General features: G+C 32.4%; 1 protein-coding gene and 1 long non-coding RNA gene across 5 annotated transcripts; one reads left to right on the forward strand and one right to left on the reverse strand.

The window, feature by feature from the left end:
• The first annotated feature begins 745 nt into the window (after nt 1-745).
• Nucleotides 746-5,861, forward strand: LOC123885194. 4 transcript variants are annotated; one of them, XR_006801097.1, is made up of 7 exons: nt 746-1,003; nt 3,846-4,135; nt 4,222-4,353; nt 4,665-4,753; nt 4,847-4,936; nt 5,022-5,157; nt 5,333-5,861. It is a non-coding gene; the product is annotated as an uncharacterized LOC123885194 (long non-coding RNA). The 4 variants fall into 4 exon arrangements; XR_006801098.1 differs by having other exon boundaries at nt 4,614-4,753; nt 5,333-5,783; XR_006801099.1 differs by having other exon boundaries at nt 4,847-4,908; nt 5,333-5,783.
• Nucleotides 5,862-9,442: 3,581 nt separating this feature from the next.
• LOC123885009 (receptor-like protein kinase 5) lies at nt 9,443-13,241 on the reverse strand. The gene is made up of 2 exons (XM_045934242.1): nt 10,463-13,241; nt 9,443-9,927 (listed from the first exon to the last, which is right to left on the reverse strand). The coding sequence occupies exons 1-2, from the start codon at nt 13,074-13,076 to the stop codon at nt 9,503-9,505; spliced, it is 3,039 nt and encodes a 1,012-aa protein (XP_045790198.1). The 5' UTR covers nt 13,077-13,241; the 3' UTR covers nt 9,443-9,502.
• Between the last annotated feature and the right edge of the window lie 4,330 nt (nt 13,242-17,571).

The raw sequence follows: 17,571 nt of genomic DNA on the forward strand, positions 1-17,571 counted from the left end.
CTCTCAAGAATCAAGACATCACACAATTTACTCTTTATTTCCAATTTCCTAGACTGCAGCGCTATATGTTGCTTGAATTGAAATATGCAAAAGCTATCATATTGTCTCTAGTCATATCGGTGTAGGTGTAGCATACTATAGCTTTCTTATCTCTATTCCCAAGTTTCTTGATACCCACAAGTACTACCATCATTTATTCCGTAATCCGTTCCAAAATAAATGATATGGTTGATCACTGTAATATTTATTAATGTAAAACTTTAATCGTTAATAAAAATTAAAAAAATTAAATATTTTAAAAATATTCATCGAGACAAATCAAACTACATCTCATATGATAATATTTGCATTTTATATATTAGTAGAAAGATAAGGTACAAGTAGATTATATGAATAATACATAAATTCAAAAATACTTTCACACTTTCTCATAGACAAGACTTGTGCTTGCGTCTTTCTATTACTCCTTCCGTTTCAAAATTATTGTCACACTTTACATTGTATACTTGCCGATACACAATTTTGATCATTAATATTTTTAGTTGTGTATTATTAAAAATTATGAAAAAAATAATATTTTGATATTAATGATCGAGACAAATCTAACAAGATCTATCTCATATTCTAATATTTATCTTTAGACATTATTAAAAAAAAATTGATCAAAATAACTTGTATAAATAGTACACTAACACGCAGTCAAATTGTAACACGGGGGAGTATCTCTCAACATTGCAACATTGCAATGAATGACTTATTCTCTCTATTCTCTAACACGTTTCTTCTGCACACCTATATATAACCCCAAAACTTGTCCATAAATCTCCAACCTCAAGAGTCTTCACTACCACTACCTTTCTCCAACTCTTCTTAGTTCTTCCTACTACCATGCTACCGTATCCTTTGCCCGAGATCCTGTTGCTGGAGTTGAAGCTACTGATTTATAGAACCATGACTTATTTTTGTGTTCATCATCGACTGTAATTTCTTTGATTAATTAGAGGTAACAAATTTCTATCTTAAACTTTCATTATTGTTAATTTAATTTAATATATATGTTTGTTATCAAGTAATAATTGTTTTGAAATAATTTAATATTTGTTGTAAAAAGATTACATTTAGAATATTTTCGTCAAATTTGTGTGATTGATACTTAGTAGCATACATTTTAAGTTTTTTAATGTATAAATTTTCTTTTATGTCAAAGAGTTGTTTTATTTATTTATTTACCTTTTTGATTTCTTAGACATAGCTCGGGCACTTGTTTAAATTTTTTTACTTTTTAATTAATAAAAACTCTTACCTCATGATTTAATTCTTTTATATATGTACTACTAATTTTTTAGATGAACTAAACTAGTAATATTATGTAACCAAAAAAAAAAAGAAGTAATATTATAGTATAAAATGTTAACAATTAATATTTATAAAAAATTAAACCTACTAGTTATGCATATCTTCTAAAAATTAAACAATTAATATTTATATTAATTATTCAATGTAAACAATTTCTTTAGCTTTTCAGACATGTAAATATTATTCAAAAATGAGCTACAGTATGAGAGACATGACGAAAATATAAATAGTAGTTTCATACGATAATTAATTTTGACAGATCTTCACTAAAACGGTAATTAATCTCTCTCTATAATTCTAAATTTAGTGGAGTTTGATTATGTGAAAAACTAACTCGATTGCGGTCATTTTGGTATTAGTTTGGTGAATTATTGATTCAAATTAAATTCTGTGGGAAACTTCGAGCTTGAGGCTAAAAAGTAGATTTTGTGCTGAATTTTGGTGGGGTAAAATTCCGAATTTTAAAATAGGAGGGTAGATGGGACTCTATTAGTCATTGATTTAGAGTAGGTTGCAAGACAGTTGCATTTACACCGACAGATGTATCTACTACTCATTTCAGAACGAATGTGTAAGTGTGAAATTAGTTTAATTTTTTTAACTACTTCATATATGTTATCATTTTATTTTTGTTCATCACAATTTTATTTGGCCTTAATTATCTTTTTTATTTAGAGTGTTTGTTCGAGTACATGAAGCAGTAATGCGTGATCATATTTTCGAATGCATGAAACCAAGGGGATGGCTCTAATGTCTGCGGCCACCCAAATAATGATGAATGATCTTTTGAAAAATAGAGATTACATGAAGCGTTTCATAATTAGTCTTTTTTATTTGCAATAACATAAGTTGAAGCTATGGAAGGAGTGGGTGGAGGGTATACTATTGGGTCGGTGTTTTTTGTTTTGTTTTGAAGGTATAGGAAAGAAATATTGGGACGGTGTTAATTTATAGGAAAATGCTTGTTTGTACGACAAAGTCAAGGCAAGAAATGTGAGAATGACGTGGCAGTTGAAAATTTTCGGCTCCCCATCCTTTTTGTTCCCTCTCTCTTCTTTTTTTGTTTTTCTTTTTTAAACAATTTTTCCTATTTTTGTTCTTCTTCTTCTTTAACGCACGCAAGAAATTTGGAACTACACCGAACAAATTCAATCTTCCTTCTCTGCTGGTACAACCGTAAATCCAAACTCACAGAACAACAAAGGATTCTACGCGAATCTTAAAACAGTGCTATTTCTTATGGGATTCTTATCGATTATGGGATGAAGGCTGTGATAGAATAAACCCGACTCGATATTTGGGTGAACGGTTTTTGGAGTGTTGAAACAGAAACAAAGACTATCGACTCTACATTGAATGACAAACATCCTCAATTGTAGTAATTGCTGAATTTAGTGACTCAACTGACCCTTGTTCCTTTTTAAATTTTTAACTCATTTTTGGTAGAGACGAGGAAGGGGTTATCAGCTATCACTATGCTGTTGAGTATATGTTTTAATGGTTTGATTTTGCTAGTTGTTGTTGTTGTTGTCCTGGTTGTAGAAGATAAGGTCAATTTGTTTCTATTGGTTTTTCCTCCATATTACTATAATGCATTGGTTAGTGTTTAATATACTATTTTGCAGTTTTCAAAAACAAAACTCTTTATTAGTAAAAGAGGGATGTTTGATTCATAATGCTTTTATGTAGCTGATATGCATCAAAGGAAGGAAGATGGAGCATACTTAAAATTGATCTTTAAAGGCTAAACCGAGTTTTTTCATTAAATTAAATCTCTAAAGATCACAAAAACTTGTAAAACATCAACATAATAAACCAAAGATTTCACACAATATCATATCACCAAAATAACTCAACTTCTCAACAGTACTTCTTAAATTGACAGCGCATAATCATGTTTGATGACTTGATCATACACAACTTACAACATTGCAAATTAAGATACATAAACTATTCTCATGGTTTTTTAAAAGCCTAGGCACTTGATAGTATTTCTTAACCTTACAAGAAACTGCACAATTTTGCAGATTAAAAAGTAAATTTTGATAGTGACAACAACAAATATGATTGCTGCAAATAGGATGTTCTGCAAAAGGAGATACGTTTACGCGGGAGAGAAGATGCGGCGGTTTCTTTTCCAGGAGTGGTTTTGTTGTCTTAGCTTTTATTTTATTTATTATTTGTAAAAACCTATGAACCGTGATTTATGGGGGACAACGCATGTGCAAGGCATGCTTTCTTGCGTTTCGTTTTTAAGTTTGTCGTACCAAATAGCGGTGCTGTAATTTATATAGGAAAGAAATAAAATACCATTAATGCCATTCGTGATCAACTCGTGATGTAGCTCTCGTGACATATAGCAGCTCTCTTATTATTTACATCCCCATGATGCAATTTTTTAGAAATGGTTGTGAGTGGACTGTATGCTTTTAAGTATGCTTTTAGTTTCAGAATGGAGTGACTAACATGATGCCCCTGTTTTCTACCAGAAACTTGCTAACAAATGCAATGATCTGTTTAAGACCCACACAATGGTTATTCCAACGACACTTCTATGACACAATCATAGTTTTGATAGTGGCCAGTCTTCGGGCCAGTCTTCGGGACGAAGACCAAGTGGGTCTTCAGGAGGAGCAGGAGGACCGATTCGTCGGCGTCAGTCGACCACAACTCCATCTGTCTTTCTGCCCCAGGTCTCAGAATACGATCCTGAGCCTGAAGAGAGGATCCATAAAGAATTGTGGGCACTTTTGGAGAGTAAGCTATGAATACATTTTCTGTGAGTAAGCTATGAATACATGTACATTTAATAATTGTTGTAATAAATTTTGCAAAATATATAATTTACCAAAATTGTTATTGTAGGATGATGTGATTGCAAATTTACCTAAGTTGCATCACAATGCATGCATGACTCGTCACTCGTTTACTAATCTTGTATCGAACCATTTAAGGATAAGTGATGATCCAATCGAAATCATGAGGCATTGTAACTTGGTAAGTGTACGCTCTCACTTTGTCCTTGCGGCATTTAATTTTTCTGTGCAACTTAGTTAATATTTTGGTTTTCGTATTTTAGATCTTTGGCCCAACCATACAAGACCAACATTGGTTTTGTTATGTACTTGATAAGATCTAAAAGAAGTTGTTTGTGCTAAATTTTTGTATAGTGAAAGAAATGAAAAGGAAAAACAGTTGGATCTTTTTATGGTAAATAATTTTATTCACAAATTAATGATGATTGTTTTGATTGATAGCAAATGCTCTACAAGTAATTGTTGATCACCTTTTATTATGTGAATCTATAGAAGAGGAACTCCGAGAACTTGCTGCATTTCATGGATGAATGCCAAACATTAGAGCTCGTTTACGAGGACTTGCTGCAACAAAAAAATATGTAAAGAAATGCTGGAAACTTTACTTCATTTATGGTTTTATAATTTTTTAGCAAGAGATTATATTCACGATTCATATTGTACATATTTTGTAGCCATGACTATGGAATATATGTTTTAAAGTATTTGGAGATGTGGGATGGTGACAGGAAATGAGGTGATAGAACCATGTCTGATTCACATTGGTAAAATTTTAACGATTTGTCAACTTAACTAGTATTTTATTGAAATAGAAATATATAAATTTATGTGTAATTGATGTATGTGTAGGATGAAATTCTACATTTTCGTCGACAATTTGTTTGTGAATGGGTGTTGCATCCTCAAAATCTCGAGTTGAAACATGTACGAGTAGAAGCAAGTCTGCCGGATGACTTCTCAATAGATTCGCTTCAGTCTTGATTGGGTAACTCATCTATCATCTTTTTTTTTTGCATTGTGTGTTGTCATTTTTTTGAATTGTGAATTTGATGGTCCTCCATATCCATGATGTATTGATGTATGTGTCCTTTTAAGTTTTTTGTTTTGTTGTCGGTAGTGACTTAACCAAAAGCGTGCCTCCTAAATTATTTGTATTACAGATATAGGGAGAGTTTCACTCTCACAATGCAGGGAAACGTAATCTTGTGCAAGATTCCCAAATGGTAATTTAGGCGCAGTTGAAGTGACAATGAATCAAGTAACAAATCAAGATTCCTAAAGGTTGAGATAATGTCTGTTGTGAGTTAAGACTGTGAGCGGACAAATATTGATGCTCATATTTCTGTGAGCGTGTCCTAAATGTTTATGCTTTTATTTTGGCATCTCATTATTTTGGTTGTTAAGCAAACAAATCTTTGGGTTTCCTTCTTCATACTGGCTTAATTTGGTTATTGTGATCAAAGAATGAATACAGTTTGTTTGTTGTTAAGTGCTTTAACTTGAAGATCAGTAGAAGAAGCTACTTTAGACGTAGAGATTATGTTTACCTTAAAAAATCTATTAATTAGCCAAAAATTTGTACTAAGGTAAGCAATTCGAAATGATAGTTGTATTGAAGCATTGCAAACAACTTTTACTGTATCATATGTCGATTAAAACAAACGGGTAGCCAAACAATATAACATTGCACAACTAGAAGTTTAATTTTTATAGTTTTGTTTTTGGTGAAATAATATTTTCAATATCATGGAAAATGTATACAATCAGCTTTAATTTTATTTTTTTTAACTCTTGCAACTGTAAAAAGCTAGAAGAGTTCCCTTCTCACAAAGTACAAACATGATCAAAAAATGTGATTCTCCTAAATTATTTGTATTTCAGATATGGGGAGTCATGTTAATATAACTGGGGAGTTGAATATGATATTTGGTTAACTAGTTTAAATTATTCCAAACACATAAAAATGTTTCATTCATTGTAGTTCTTTTTTAGTTTTTAACTATATCAACTGCAAAAAGTCAGAAGAGTGCCCCATTCCAAAGTATAAATGTGATCAAATAGTGAGATTCTCCTAAATTATTTGTATTTCAGATATGAAGAGTCACGTGCATTTAACAATGGAGTTGAGGAAGACAATTGATTAAGTCGACTAAACTCTTCCATACTAGGAAAAATCATTCACGTTTAATGGAATAAACACACTTATGGTTAGGTAATAGTGAGATTCAAAATACAGATAATATCAATAACTAAAAAAAAAGTACAAATAATAATGAAGAATACAAATACTTATGAAATTTTAGAAGACATGTCACTCCACACCCGGACATTTGTGATTAATTAAACTATTCTTCATCGGAATTTGATAAGTATTCATCTGTGCATAAGATGACTTCTTCTATCGCAGATAGAAACGTTCTATTTGCTTGTAAAAATATAGTGCACATTTTTAACATACCGTATCGCGCCCTTTGTAATGCCATAATGTTGTTCTCTATTCTGATACGAAGCAATGCTCTCTCCATATTATCAAACTGGGTTGGATTATCTTGCCACAACTTAATAGCTCTCAATTCTGGAAGTGGGGCCTCCAACTCATTTAGATCTAACTTAAGATCAATTGACTCTTGTGATCGAAATCGTCATTCCTTCCTAATTGCTTTCTTTGCTAGTGATCTATTTGTTTGCTCTTCATAATCTAAATCAACCAACAAGTATCTATAATCTCCCATTTTTGTGAACAATCTCAACCTTCAATATTTAATGAGATTGAAGTAGATTACAAGTTATATGGCATAGTGTTTATATAGAATAGAAAAGGTACTTAATGTTTAAATGACAGTATAATGGTGAGATTCTTTGAAATTTTAGCAACTGTAAAAAGCCAGAAGACTGCCCCATTGACAGTAAAACCTGATCAAATAGTAAGATTCTCTTGAATATTTGTATTACATATGTGGGGAGTGAGGTTAAAATAAGTGGAGAGTTGCACAATAACTCGGGTTAACCCTTGTAACTTTTGGCAAACACTAAAAAATGCTTCATTCACCATTAATTTTATGTTTTTCTTTAACTCTAGCAACTGTAAAAAGCCAGAAGACTGCACCATTCTCAGTAAAACGTGGTCAAATAGTAAGATTCTCTTGAATATTTGTATTACATATGTGGGGAGTCGGGTTAAAATAAGTGCAGAGTTGCACAATAACGCGGGTTAACCCTTGTAACTTTTGGCAAACACTAAAAAATGTTTCATTCACCATTAATTTTACGTTTTTCTTTAACTCTAGCAACTTTAAAAAGCTAGAATACCTCCCCATTGATAGTAAAACGTGATCAAATAATATGATTCTCTTGAATATTTGTATTACATATGTGGGGAGTCGGGTTAAAATAAGTGGAGAGTTGCACCATAACTTGGGTTAACCCTTGTAACTTTTGACAAACACTAAAAAATGTTTCATTCACTCTGTAACTCAAAAGTGTGTCATTCACTCCTATATATAATACTTGTGTGTTTGAAGCTATGTCACTCATAACATCAACCAAATCATATTTTCCGAAAAAATACTTCTAACAACTCATAATGTATGATGCGAATAATCCAGAACAACAATATTGGTAGTTTAACTTTCTTTCAAAGCGTAAGGGAACAAGATACACTCCTAAACAAATGTTGGAGTCTATGGGTCATGTGTGGGCATTAGAGTGAGATATGTTTCACTACTCATCGTGTCCTCGGGACCGATACTCACCCGCAAATATGAATGAATATGGTAGAGAATGGGATTACCGCATGGGAGAGTCTAGACGGCTCAGACAAAGTATAAGTTATCGCCTCCTAAAAAAGCCAACGAAACGATCATTACAAGTTCCAAGAGACACTGATGAATTGCTCGAGATGGCCATTAATATAGTGCGGCATGAGAATAACCAGATGCAAATTCGAATCAATAGATATGAGGCTTCATCAATGTTGAATTCGCATGGTACGCCTCTCCGTCAATATATCACAGATGGGGACTTAACCAATGAAGAATAATTTCATTTAATAAATTTCTAGATGGTTTTTCATGGGAGTTGCACTTATTGTATTTTGGTTTTTATGTGTTTGTGCTCTATGCGTCTTTGTGAACTTTTGTGTTATTTTGTTCCTTATGCTTGCCTTAGTACTCCTTTGGTTTTGTTCCTTTTGCTTACCGTAGTATTCATATGTGATGGAGGACTAATTTCATTTGTTGCTTAAAACACATAAATAAACTTTGTATTTTATGTAGCTAAAATTGTACTGATGATAAATCATCAAGTACAAGATGTACTAAAGATGATCACCAAACTACACTTTGAATAATTAACCAACATAACTAGATACTTTGCATGGTCTGAAACAAATACTTAATTATCAATGACGTTAACAAATATGGTACTTTACAAGGCCATACAAAAGTTAATAAAAAAGAATATTACAATAAACACATGTATAGTGTGATCACACCTCTTTTCTCTTTAACTTCCTCTTTTTTGGTTTCACCCATGGTGTCCGTGTGACCGCACTATCCGTACGCTTCCTTGGCTTTTCTTTAAGTCGAGTGTAGAGGTCGCCATCTTCATATATATGCTTACATCACATGGAGTTCTCAGTAGATTCATTTCTCGCAATTGTACTTCAAGCTGTGGTATGGTTGCCTCAATCTCTTGGTCTTCAGCAATTAACAACCAGGTATTATTCATTATGGTGATCTTATCGACTAAATCTTTACTCCATTTGAAATATCCAGTTGGTACCCAAAATAAAGCTTCCCGCACTGCTGCATATTCGAGCTCTTCGTTAGTGGCACACAAATCTTCAATAGCCTATTTTAGAATATGTTAACGCAAATGATTTTATTAGAACAAGTCAATGTACCAAGGTGAAAATAAAACTACTAGCCAAAAAAAACAAGGGGGGCAGAAACATTATTAGGACTAGTTGCCTTGGTAAGAGATATTGATCGAACATTACCCGATTGTTGTCAAGCAAATGTGCTATATCTTTATCAATGATCGAACTATCATACATCTTGAACATTAACTCAATGTGCGCGACTCCTCAAATTCGTAATATTAATCGATATATAACCTGTCCAACCGATTCCTCAAATTTCGTTGCAGCGCCCTTATCTTTGCTGATTTTCTTCTTTTATAAATGTTGACACCAACTCTCTCATCCATAATAGCAAAGATACGAAACAAATATTCAATCACGTGAGTCCCTATCTAATACTAACACACTATCAACATCAAACTCATATATTAATTACTGAAACATGAGATAGACAAACAAATGTGACATTTTAGTCACTATCACTATCAACAAAATCTAACCTACTATCCCTATTTTTTGAATTTTTAAGAAAAGGAGCATCATCATATTCCCCAACAATAACATTCCTCTCTCCAAACACAATCCCTCCTTCACTTCTTAGCAATATATGTAACACTTCTTTCATGGAAGGTCTACTAGAAGGAAGTGTAGCAGTACACATTATTCCAAGTTTGAAAATGCAACACATTTCATCCAAATAACTTTGTTCCACAAAATCTTTGTCAAGAAGCTCTTCTATATTGCTTCCTTCATGAACATGCCTCCATGACCATTCTACAAGTGATGAATATTCATCACCATAAGTAGCTTCTTTACCAGTTGCTAGTTCCAATAAGATAACACCAAAGCTGAACACATCAATCTTTTCATTCACTTTAGTTGTTTGAACATATTCTGCATTTCAAGCATTACAACATACATTTAGATCCAAAGTCAATTTAAGAGTCTGTTTGTTTCAGTTTTCCAAAAAAATAAGGGTTAAATTATTTTTACACAGTACAATGTTAGCAAATTATGGTTTATCCCTCTGTATTAATATTTTTTCCATTACACCATATAATGTGAAAATTTCGTCCTTTTAGTCCCTCGTTGAATATATAGGCTTAAGATTCCGTCATTTTGCCTCTATAATGTTAGCAAGTTTCGGTTTACCCCCTCACTAAGTATGTCACGTCACCATTTTTGAGGAATCTTAAGCCAGCATATATTCCATAAGAGGCTAAAAGGACGAAATCTTGACATTACATTAGGGTGATCGAAAAAAATAAATATTACAGGGGTAAACAAAAATTTGCTAACATTGCAGGGAGTAAATACTATTTTACCCTAGTGTAAAATATTTTTACATTGTCGGTGCATATGAATTGAATCTTAAGAAATATATTAGTTGGTAAGAAAAACAAAACAATTGGTATGTTGTTCATTTTACCTGGAGCCATATAACCAAATGATCCAATCACAGCTGACATGGTGTTAGATTGTCCTGCCTTTATCAACATCCTAGCAAGACCAAAATCAGCAACTTTTGCATTGAATTGAGAATCCAAAAGAATGTTGCTTGTTTTTATATCGCGGTGAACAATCGGAGGCGAGCAATCATGGTGCATGTAGCACAAACCATGAGCAATCCCAATGGCTATTCGCAATCGCTTTGGCCAATCAAGGACAACATGTTGCGCCGAACCTGACATATTTGATGACTCATTCTTGTTGTGCAGCCACTTGTCTAGGCTGCGGTGTTCCAAATACTCATACACAAGCATCATTGAATCCTCATTATAGATACAACACAACAACTTCACAATATTTCGATGTCGAATATTGCTAAGTATTTTAACTTCTGCACGAAAGGAAGCTACGAGCTTTTGCCTTAACTTTCTGTTGCTAGTGATTTTTTTCACAGCAACATAGGCTAAACCGTCGACTGGAACACGGTATACCGTGCCGAATCCACCACTTCCAATGATATTTTGTTCTGTCAATGAAGAAACTATGTTTGATTCTGTGAAACTTAGCCTTTGGAATGAAATGAACTTCCATGAATTTTCCAATGCTTGTTTTCTTTTATTGTAAAGTTTGATAATCATGAATGATGCAAACAAAACCAACAAGAAAATCACCACAATTAAGCTAATAATCAAACCAAGAGACCACTGTGAGCTTTTGGTTGATTTTTGAAGGCCAAAATTGCAAAGGGTAAGGCTAAGTTTTGGTGTATCAGCACATAAACCAGAATTGTTCAAAAAGCTTCTATCGAAAGCCGAGTTTTCAAATTCACTAGGAACTCTTCCTGTCAAAAAATTGGATGATAGATTGAGATTTGTGATTCTAGGAGGTATAGACGGTATTTCGCCGGAGAATCGATTTTCTGATAGATCAAGAACACTAAGTGAAGGTAAATGACCAATTGATATTGGAATTTGTCCTTTGAGTTGGTTTTGGCTCAAATTTAGTGTCACTAATGATTTCCATGATATGATATCATTTGGAAGTGACCCTTTAAGCTGATTTTGATCAAGCAACAATGTGTCAAGCTTAGGAAGATTTGTTAGCTCTTGAGGAAAAGTTCCATTAAGAAAGTTCTTACTAGCCTTAAACTCAATCACATTAGTCCAAGAAGATACTCCAATTGGAATTCTACCATAAAACTTATTGTAACTTATATCAAAAAGTGAAACATTTGAAGACAAATGTTGTGGAATCTCACCAATAAACTTATTATGGCTTATCATGAAAAACACCAAATTTTTACTCCAAAAAAGACCACTAGGAATTTTACCATAAAACTCATTCTTGTAAATTTTCACCTCAACCAAACTACTACAATTTCCAAGTGACTTTGGTAATTCACCACTTAAATGATTTTCATAAACACTTAGGTTTTGTAACTTACCATGATAACACAAATTCTCAGGTAACCTTCCCTTAAAATTGTTCATTGCTAAATGAAAAATTTCAAGCTTTGAGTAAAGTCCAAAATCAGAAGGAATTGTACCTGAAAACTTGTTCTTAAAGATACTAAAACCTTTTAAAGATGGAAGGTGCCCTATGCTTTGTGGAATCTCTCCTAAAAACTTGTTCATGAACAAATTCAACCATGTTAACTTTATCAACTTTCCAAAATCATTTGGTATTTTTCCTGTAAGATTATTCTCTGCTACATCAAGTTCAACCAAATTCAATGCTTCAACCACACTTGGTATCTCTCCAAAGAGACTATTTCTATAAAGGTGCACTATGCTCAAATTCTTTAGCATGAACAAACCACTAGGAATTTTTCCACTTAAATTATTTTTTGATAAATCCAAATTTTCCAATGCAACCATTTCACCAATAGTCTCAGGAATTTCCCCTACTAAATTTGAACCAAACATGTAAAAAACTTTCAATTTTTTCAACTTGGTTATGCTCAATGGAAGCTTCAAAGGAGGTAGCATATAATTAGAGGACATATCCAATAATTCAAGGTTGAACAAGTTACCAATTTCGGCCGGAAAAGTAGCATTAAATGAACAATATTGAAGATAAAGGAATCTTAAATCCTTAAGATTTCCAATACTAGAAGGAATTTCACCACTAAAATAGGTTGAACCAAGGTTGAGATATTGCAAATTAACCAAACTTTGAATTTCATAAGGAATCTTGCCAACAAAGTTATTCATTGATAAATCAAGATACTCAAGCTTGGAACATTTAAATAGAGATTTTGGAAACTCACCAGGAATGAAATTCTTGCTGAAATCAACATGTGTGAGGTTTTTAAGGTCACATATGAAAGAAGGTATAGTTTGAGTTATGTTGGAGTTGACCAAAGTCAACCCTGTGATAGAACCTTTGGTGCATGTGATTTTTGGCCAAGAACAATAAGAGGTGTTTGATGAGTTCCAATGACTAAGAAAAGATGGATTTTGTAGGTGAAACTTGAATTTTAATAAGATTAAATGTTCTTGTTGAGATTGAAAATTTGCATGGCTCAAAATTAGAAAAATGGCTATGTGAAAGTAAAGTGAAAATTTGATATGAGATGTGGCTAATATTGTCATTTGAGAGTGTTTGAGTGTTTTTTTTCTTAGTTTTTTTATTGTTTTGAATTTGTATTAAAAAAAGAAATTTGTATGCAAAGGAGGAAGAAGAAGAAGTCTTATGGTCTTCCACTAACTTACAATTGTTGGATTGATTGAAAATTTGGACACTACTCATTTTCAATATATGGATGTGGATAAGGGACAATAGTTTGAGATTATTATTACACTAGTTTATTTACTTGCCATAAATTTTAAAACGACATTAATCATGGTTAAATATACAAAAGATCCATGCACTTACGAGTCATTTGAGTTTTAGTCCCTGCATTTTAAAAACATTTTATTTTGTCACTGCACTTTCATTTTACTTTAAAAATGGTCTCATACCTTTTTTTTTTTTGAAATGACACATTTTTGCTGATCTGTCACTGTTGACTGGACTTTAGAGTTGATGACTCATTTAATTTTGTAGTGAATCGATCAAAATACCCTTAAATAAATAATTTTTTAAAAGTAAAATAAAATTGACACATCATAAAAAAAAATGTGTCACTTCAACAAAAAAATGGATTCAGAGACTATTTTTAAAGTAAAATGAAAGTGCAGTAGCAAAATAAAAGAATTTTAAAATGCATGGACTAAAACTCAAATGACCCGTAAGTGCAGAGATCTTTTGCATATTTAAGATGGATATGTGGTCCCTTAAAGACATTTTTGGTTTCAGATTGGTCCCTTAAAGAAAAAAAGGTTCAAATAGGTCCCTTAAAGAAAAAAAAGTCCGAATAGGTCCCTTAAAGACATCTCCGTTAATCAGTTTGGTCCCTAAAAAGAGGTCTAAATAGGACCAAACTGATTAACGGATATGTCTTTAAGGGACCTATTCGGACCTTTTTTTCTTTAAGGGACCTATTTAGACCTTTTTTTCTTTAAGAGACCAATATGAAACCAAAAATATCTTTAAGGGACCATTTTACTAATTAAGCCTTAAATTTGTGAATGTGAACTATTTTATTGCTGCTCTTGATTATTTGCGGTGGCCATCAAGGTGATCCAAATGGGTCACGGCTACCCCCAATTTTTTTTTGTCTTTTTGTGTAAATTATTGTGGTATTATATTTAAAAGTCTTAAGTCAGTTGTCTATTAGTCTTTACATTTATTTTTTTGTGTATTCTATATATATTTTGAAGGCTTTAACTCAAATGATCAAATAACACCTATATATTTTGTGTTTCAACCTTCTTCTTTTTTTTTATCTTTGTATGAGTATGCTTAGAAATTTATACCCCTAAGAAATTTAGTTGCTCTAGTGCTCAACAGAGAAGTGACACCAACAAGAAGATTCGAACTTCAAGTCTTGAGAGAAGCACACTTTGATCATTTTAGTTACAAAATTTAGACAATTTCATCCTCCCATTAGAAACCAAAATATCTTAATAATTTTAATTTAAAAGATCAAATTGTTCAAAATTTATAACTAAAGAGACCAAACTATCTAACGTTTGTCTGTTAGAAGACCAAAATGAAACAAAACAACCTTAAAAAACCAAAGTCATACTTAAAATTAATTTAATGGACCAAAAGTTTAATATAACCTTATTTTTATTATTTTTTAGAATTACCTATAAATGTCTTCATACATGATGCGTACATGATGCGTAGAAGGTTAATCTGAGGTCTTAACAACTTGCATAGTTGAACTAAGGGTGAATTTCAATATGACTTGCATGACTACACTGAGCTTGTCATGATGAAGGTTGAGCTCTACATGACCTGGATGGTCAAGCTAAGCTAGACATGTTGAAACTAGAGCTCATGCTTGAGTTGAGTTAGGCATGATAAAGGAGGAGCTTATGGTCGAGTTGAGCTATTCATGTTGAAAGTGGTGCACATGGTCAAGCTGAGCTAGACATGCTGAAGGATGAGCACATCGTTCAGTTGAGCAGAGCATGTTGAAGGTGGAGCTCAAGGTCAAGCTCAGTTGAGTATGCTGAAAGTGGAGCTCAAGGTCGAGCTGAGCTGAGTATGATGAAGGTGAGCTAAAATATGATAAGCATAACAAAAATGTTATTTGAACGACTATTTTTGACAACTTTATCTCTCTTACTCACATTATATTTTTATTCTCTCTCCCCATTTTTCTCTCTATTTTTTTGGCCAATAAAAAAATTAGAGGACAACAACCAAGTTGTCTCAAAAGTTGTTAAAACTAGTTGTTTAAATATCATCCCGCTAAGCATAAATGAACCATTGTTTAGTCGGTGTTGGTTTTTATTGGGATGTATCACTTTCGATAAATGTGTCATTTCAACAAAAAATGGATTCAGGGACCATTTTTAAAGTAAAATGAAAGTGCAGTGGCAAAATAAAAGGATTTTAAAATGCAGGGACTAAAATTCAAATGATCCGTAAGTGCAAGAATTTTTTGCATATTTAAGCCTATATTTAAGAGTTTGACAAAATGTGATATATAAATTCTACAAATTTAGATGGATATGTGGTGTTTAAATTTGTGAATGTGAACTATTTTATTGCTGCTCTTGATTATTTGCGGTGGCCATCAAAGGTGATCCAAATGGGTCACGGCTACCCCCAATTTTTTTTTGTCTTTTTGTGTAAATTATTGTGGTATTATATTTAAAAGTCTTAAGTCAGTTGTCTATTAGTCTTTACATTTATTTTTTTTGTGTATTCTATATATATTTTGAAGGCTTTAACTCAAATGATCAAATAACACTTATATATTTTGTGTTTCAACCTTCTTTTTTTTTTTTTTATCTTTGTATGAGTATGCTTAGAAATTTATACCCCTAAGAAATTTAGTTGCTCTAGTGCTCAACAGAGAAGTGACACCAACAAGAAGATTCGAACTTCAAGTCTTGAGAGAAGCACACTTTGATCATTTTAGTTACAAAATTTAGACAATTTCATCCTCCCATTAGAAACCAAAATATCTTAATAATTTTAATTTAAAAGATCAAATTGTTCAAAATTTATAACTAAAGAGACCAAACTATCTAACGTTTGTCTGTTAGAAGACCAAAATGAAACAAAACAACCTTAAAAAACCAAAGTCATACTTAAAATTAATTTAATGGACCAAAAGTATAATATAACCTTATTTTTATTATTTTTTAGAATTACCTATAAATGTCTTCATTTAATCGGCATGATATTAGGCTAGTCCGTGCAAATCACTTGGAGCTGCAGCACGCCTAGCGCACATCACTATGTTCGTACATGATGCGTAGAAGGTTAATCTGAGGTCTTAACAACTTGCATAGTTGAACTAAGGGTGAATTTCAATATGACCTGCATGACTACACTGAGCTTGTCATGATGAAGGTTGAGCTCTACATGACCTGGATGGTCAAGCTAAGCTAGACATGTTGAAACTATAGCTCATGCTTGAGTTGAGTTAGGCATGATAAAGGAGGAGCTCATGGTCGAGTTGAGCTATTCATGTTGAAGGTGGTGCACATGGTCAAGCTGAGCTAGACATGCTGAAGGATGAGCACATCGTTCAGTTGAGCAGAGCATGTTGAAGGTGGAGCTCAAGGTCAAGCTCAGTTGAGTATGCTGAAAGTGGAGCTCAAGGTCGAGCTGAGCTGAGTATGATGAAGGTGAGCTAAAATATGATAAGCATAACAAAAATGTTATTTGAACGACTATTTTTGACAACTTTATCTCTCTTACTCACATTATATTTTTATTCTCTCTCCCCATTTTTCTCTCTATTTTTTTGGCCAATAAAAAAATTAGAGGACAACAACCAAGTTGTCTCAAAAGTTGTTAAAACTAGTTGTTTAAATATCATCCCGCTAAGCATAAATGAACCATTATTTAGTCGGTGTTGGTTTTTATTGGGATGTATCACTTTCGATAAAAAAAAAAAAAAAAAAAACCAAATAAAAAATAGGCTTTAAGGCGTAAAATGAGCCCTAAGTTCCCAATTTTTTTTTAGAAAAGAATAGTTTGGAATTTTTTCGGGAAACAATTTTTTAAAATTTTTAGGAAATACTTTTCGAAATTTTTTCAGGAAAAAAAGTTTCGGAAATTTTTGTTCGGAAAAAAAGTACCCGAGTTTTTCCCGAAATATGTCTCGGAAAGTTTTTGGAAAAAAATTATCATAATCTTTTTTGAAAAAAAAAGTTCAAGAGTATTTATTGGAAAAAAAAGTAATGAAGTTTTTCTTAGAAAGTTTCCGGAAAAAATATCTCGAATTTTTTTTAGAATCATTTTTCTGAAATTTTATTTCGAAATTTTTTGTCAGAAGAAAATAATACTGAAGTTTTTCTTAAAATTTGCTTCGAAAAGTTTTCGGGAAAAAATTCCTCGATATTTTTTTGAGAAAAAAGTTTTGGATATATCTCGGGAAAAAAGTACCGAAGGTTATTCTCGAAATTTTTTCAAAATGTTTCTTGGAAAAAATTCTCAAAATTTGTTTCGGGAAAATATCCTGAAAATTTTTTCAGAGAAAATGGAGGTTTTCTTAAAAAAAAAAAAGAATTATCA

This window comes from Trifolium pratense, linkage group LG5, assembly GCF_020283565.1.
Source record: "Trifolium pratense cultivar HEN17-A07 linkage group LG5, ARS_RC_1.1, whole genome shotgun sequence".
NCBI lineage: Eukaryota > Viridiplantae > Streptophyta > Magnoliopsida > Fabales > Fabaceae > Trifolium > Trifolium pratense.

Coding starts and splice junctions, on each gene's coding strand:
- LOC123885009 (XM_045934242.1), bottom strand. CDS start 13,076: ATGACAATATTAGCCACATCTCATATCAAATTTTCACTTTACTTTCAC. Junction 9,928..10,462: donor ATTTGGTTATATGGCTCCAG/GTAAAATGAACA, acceptor CTTGAAATGCAG/AATATGTTCAAACAACTAAA.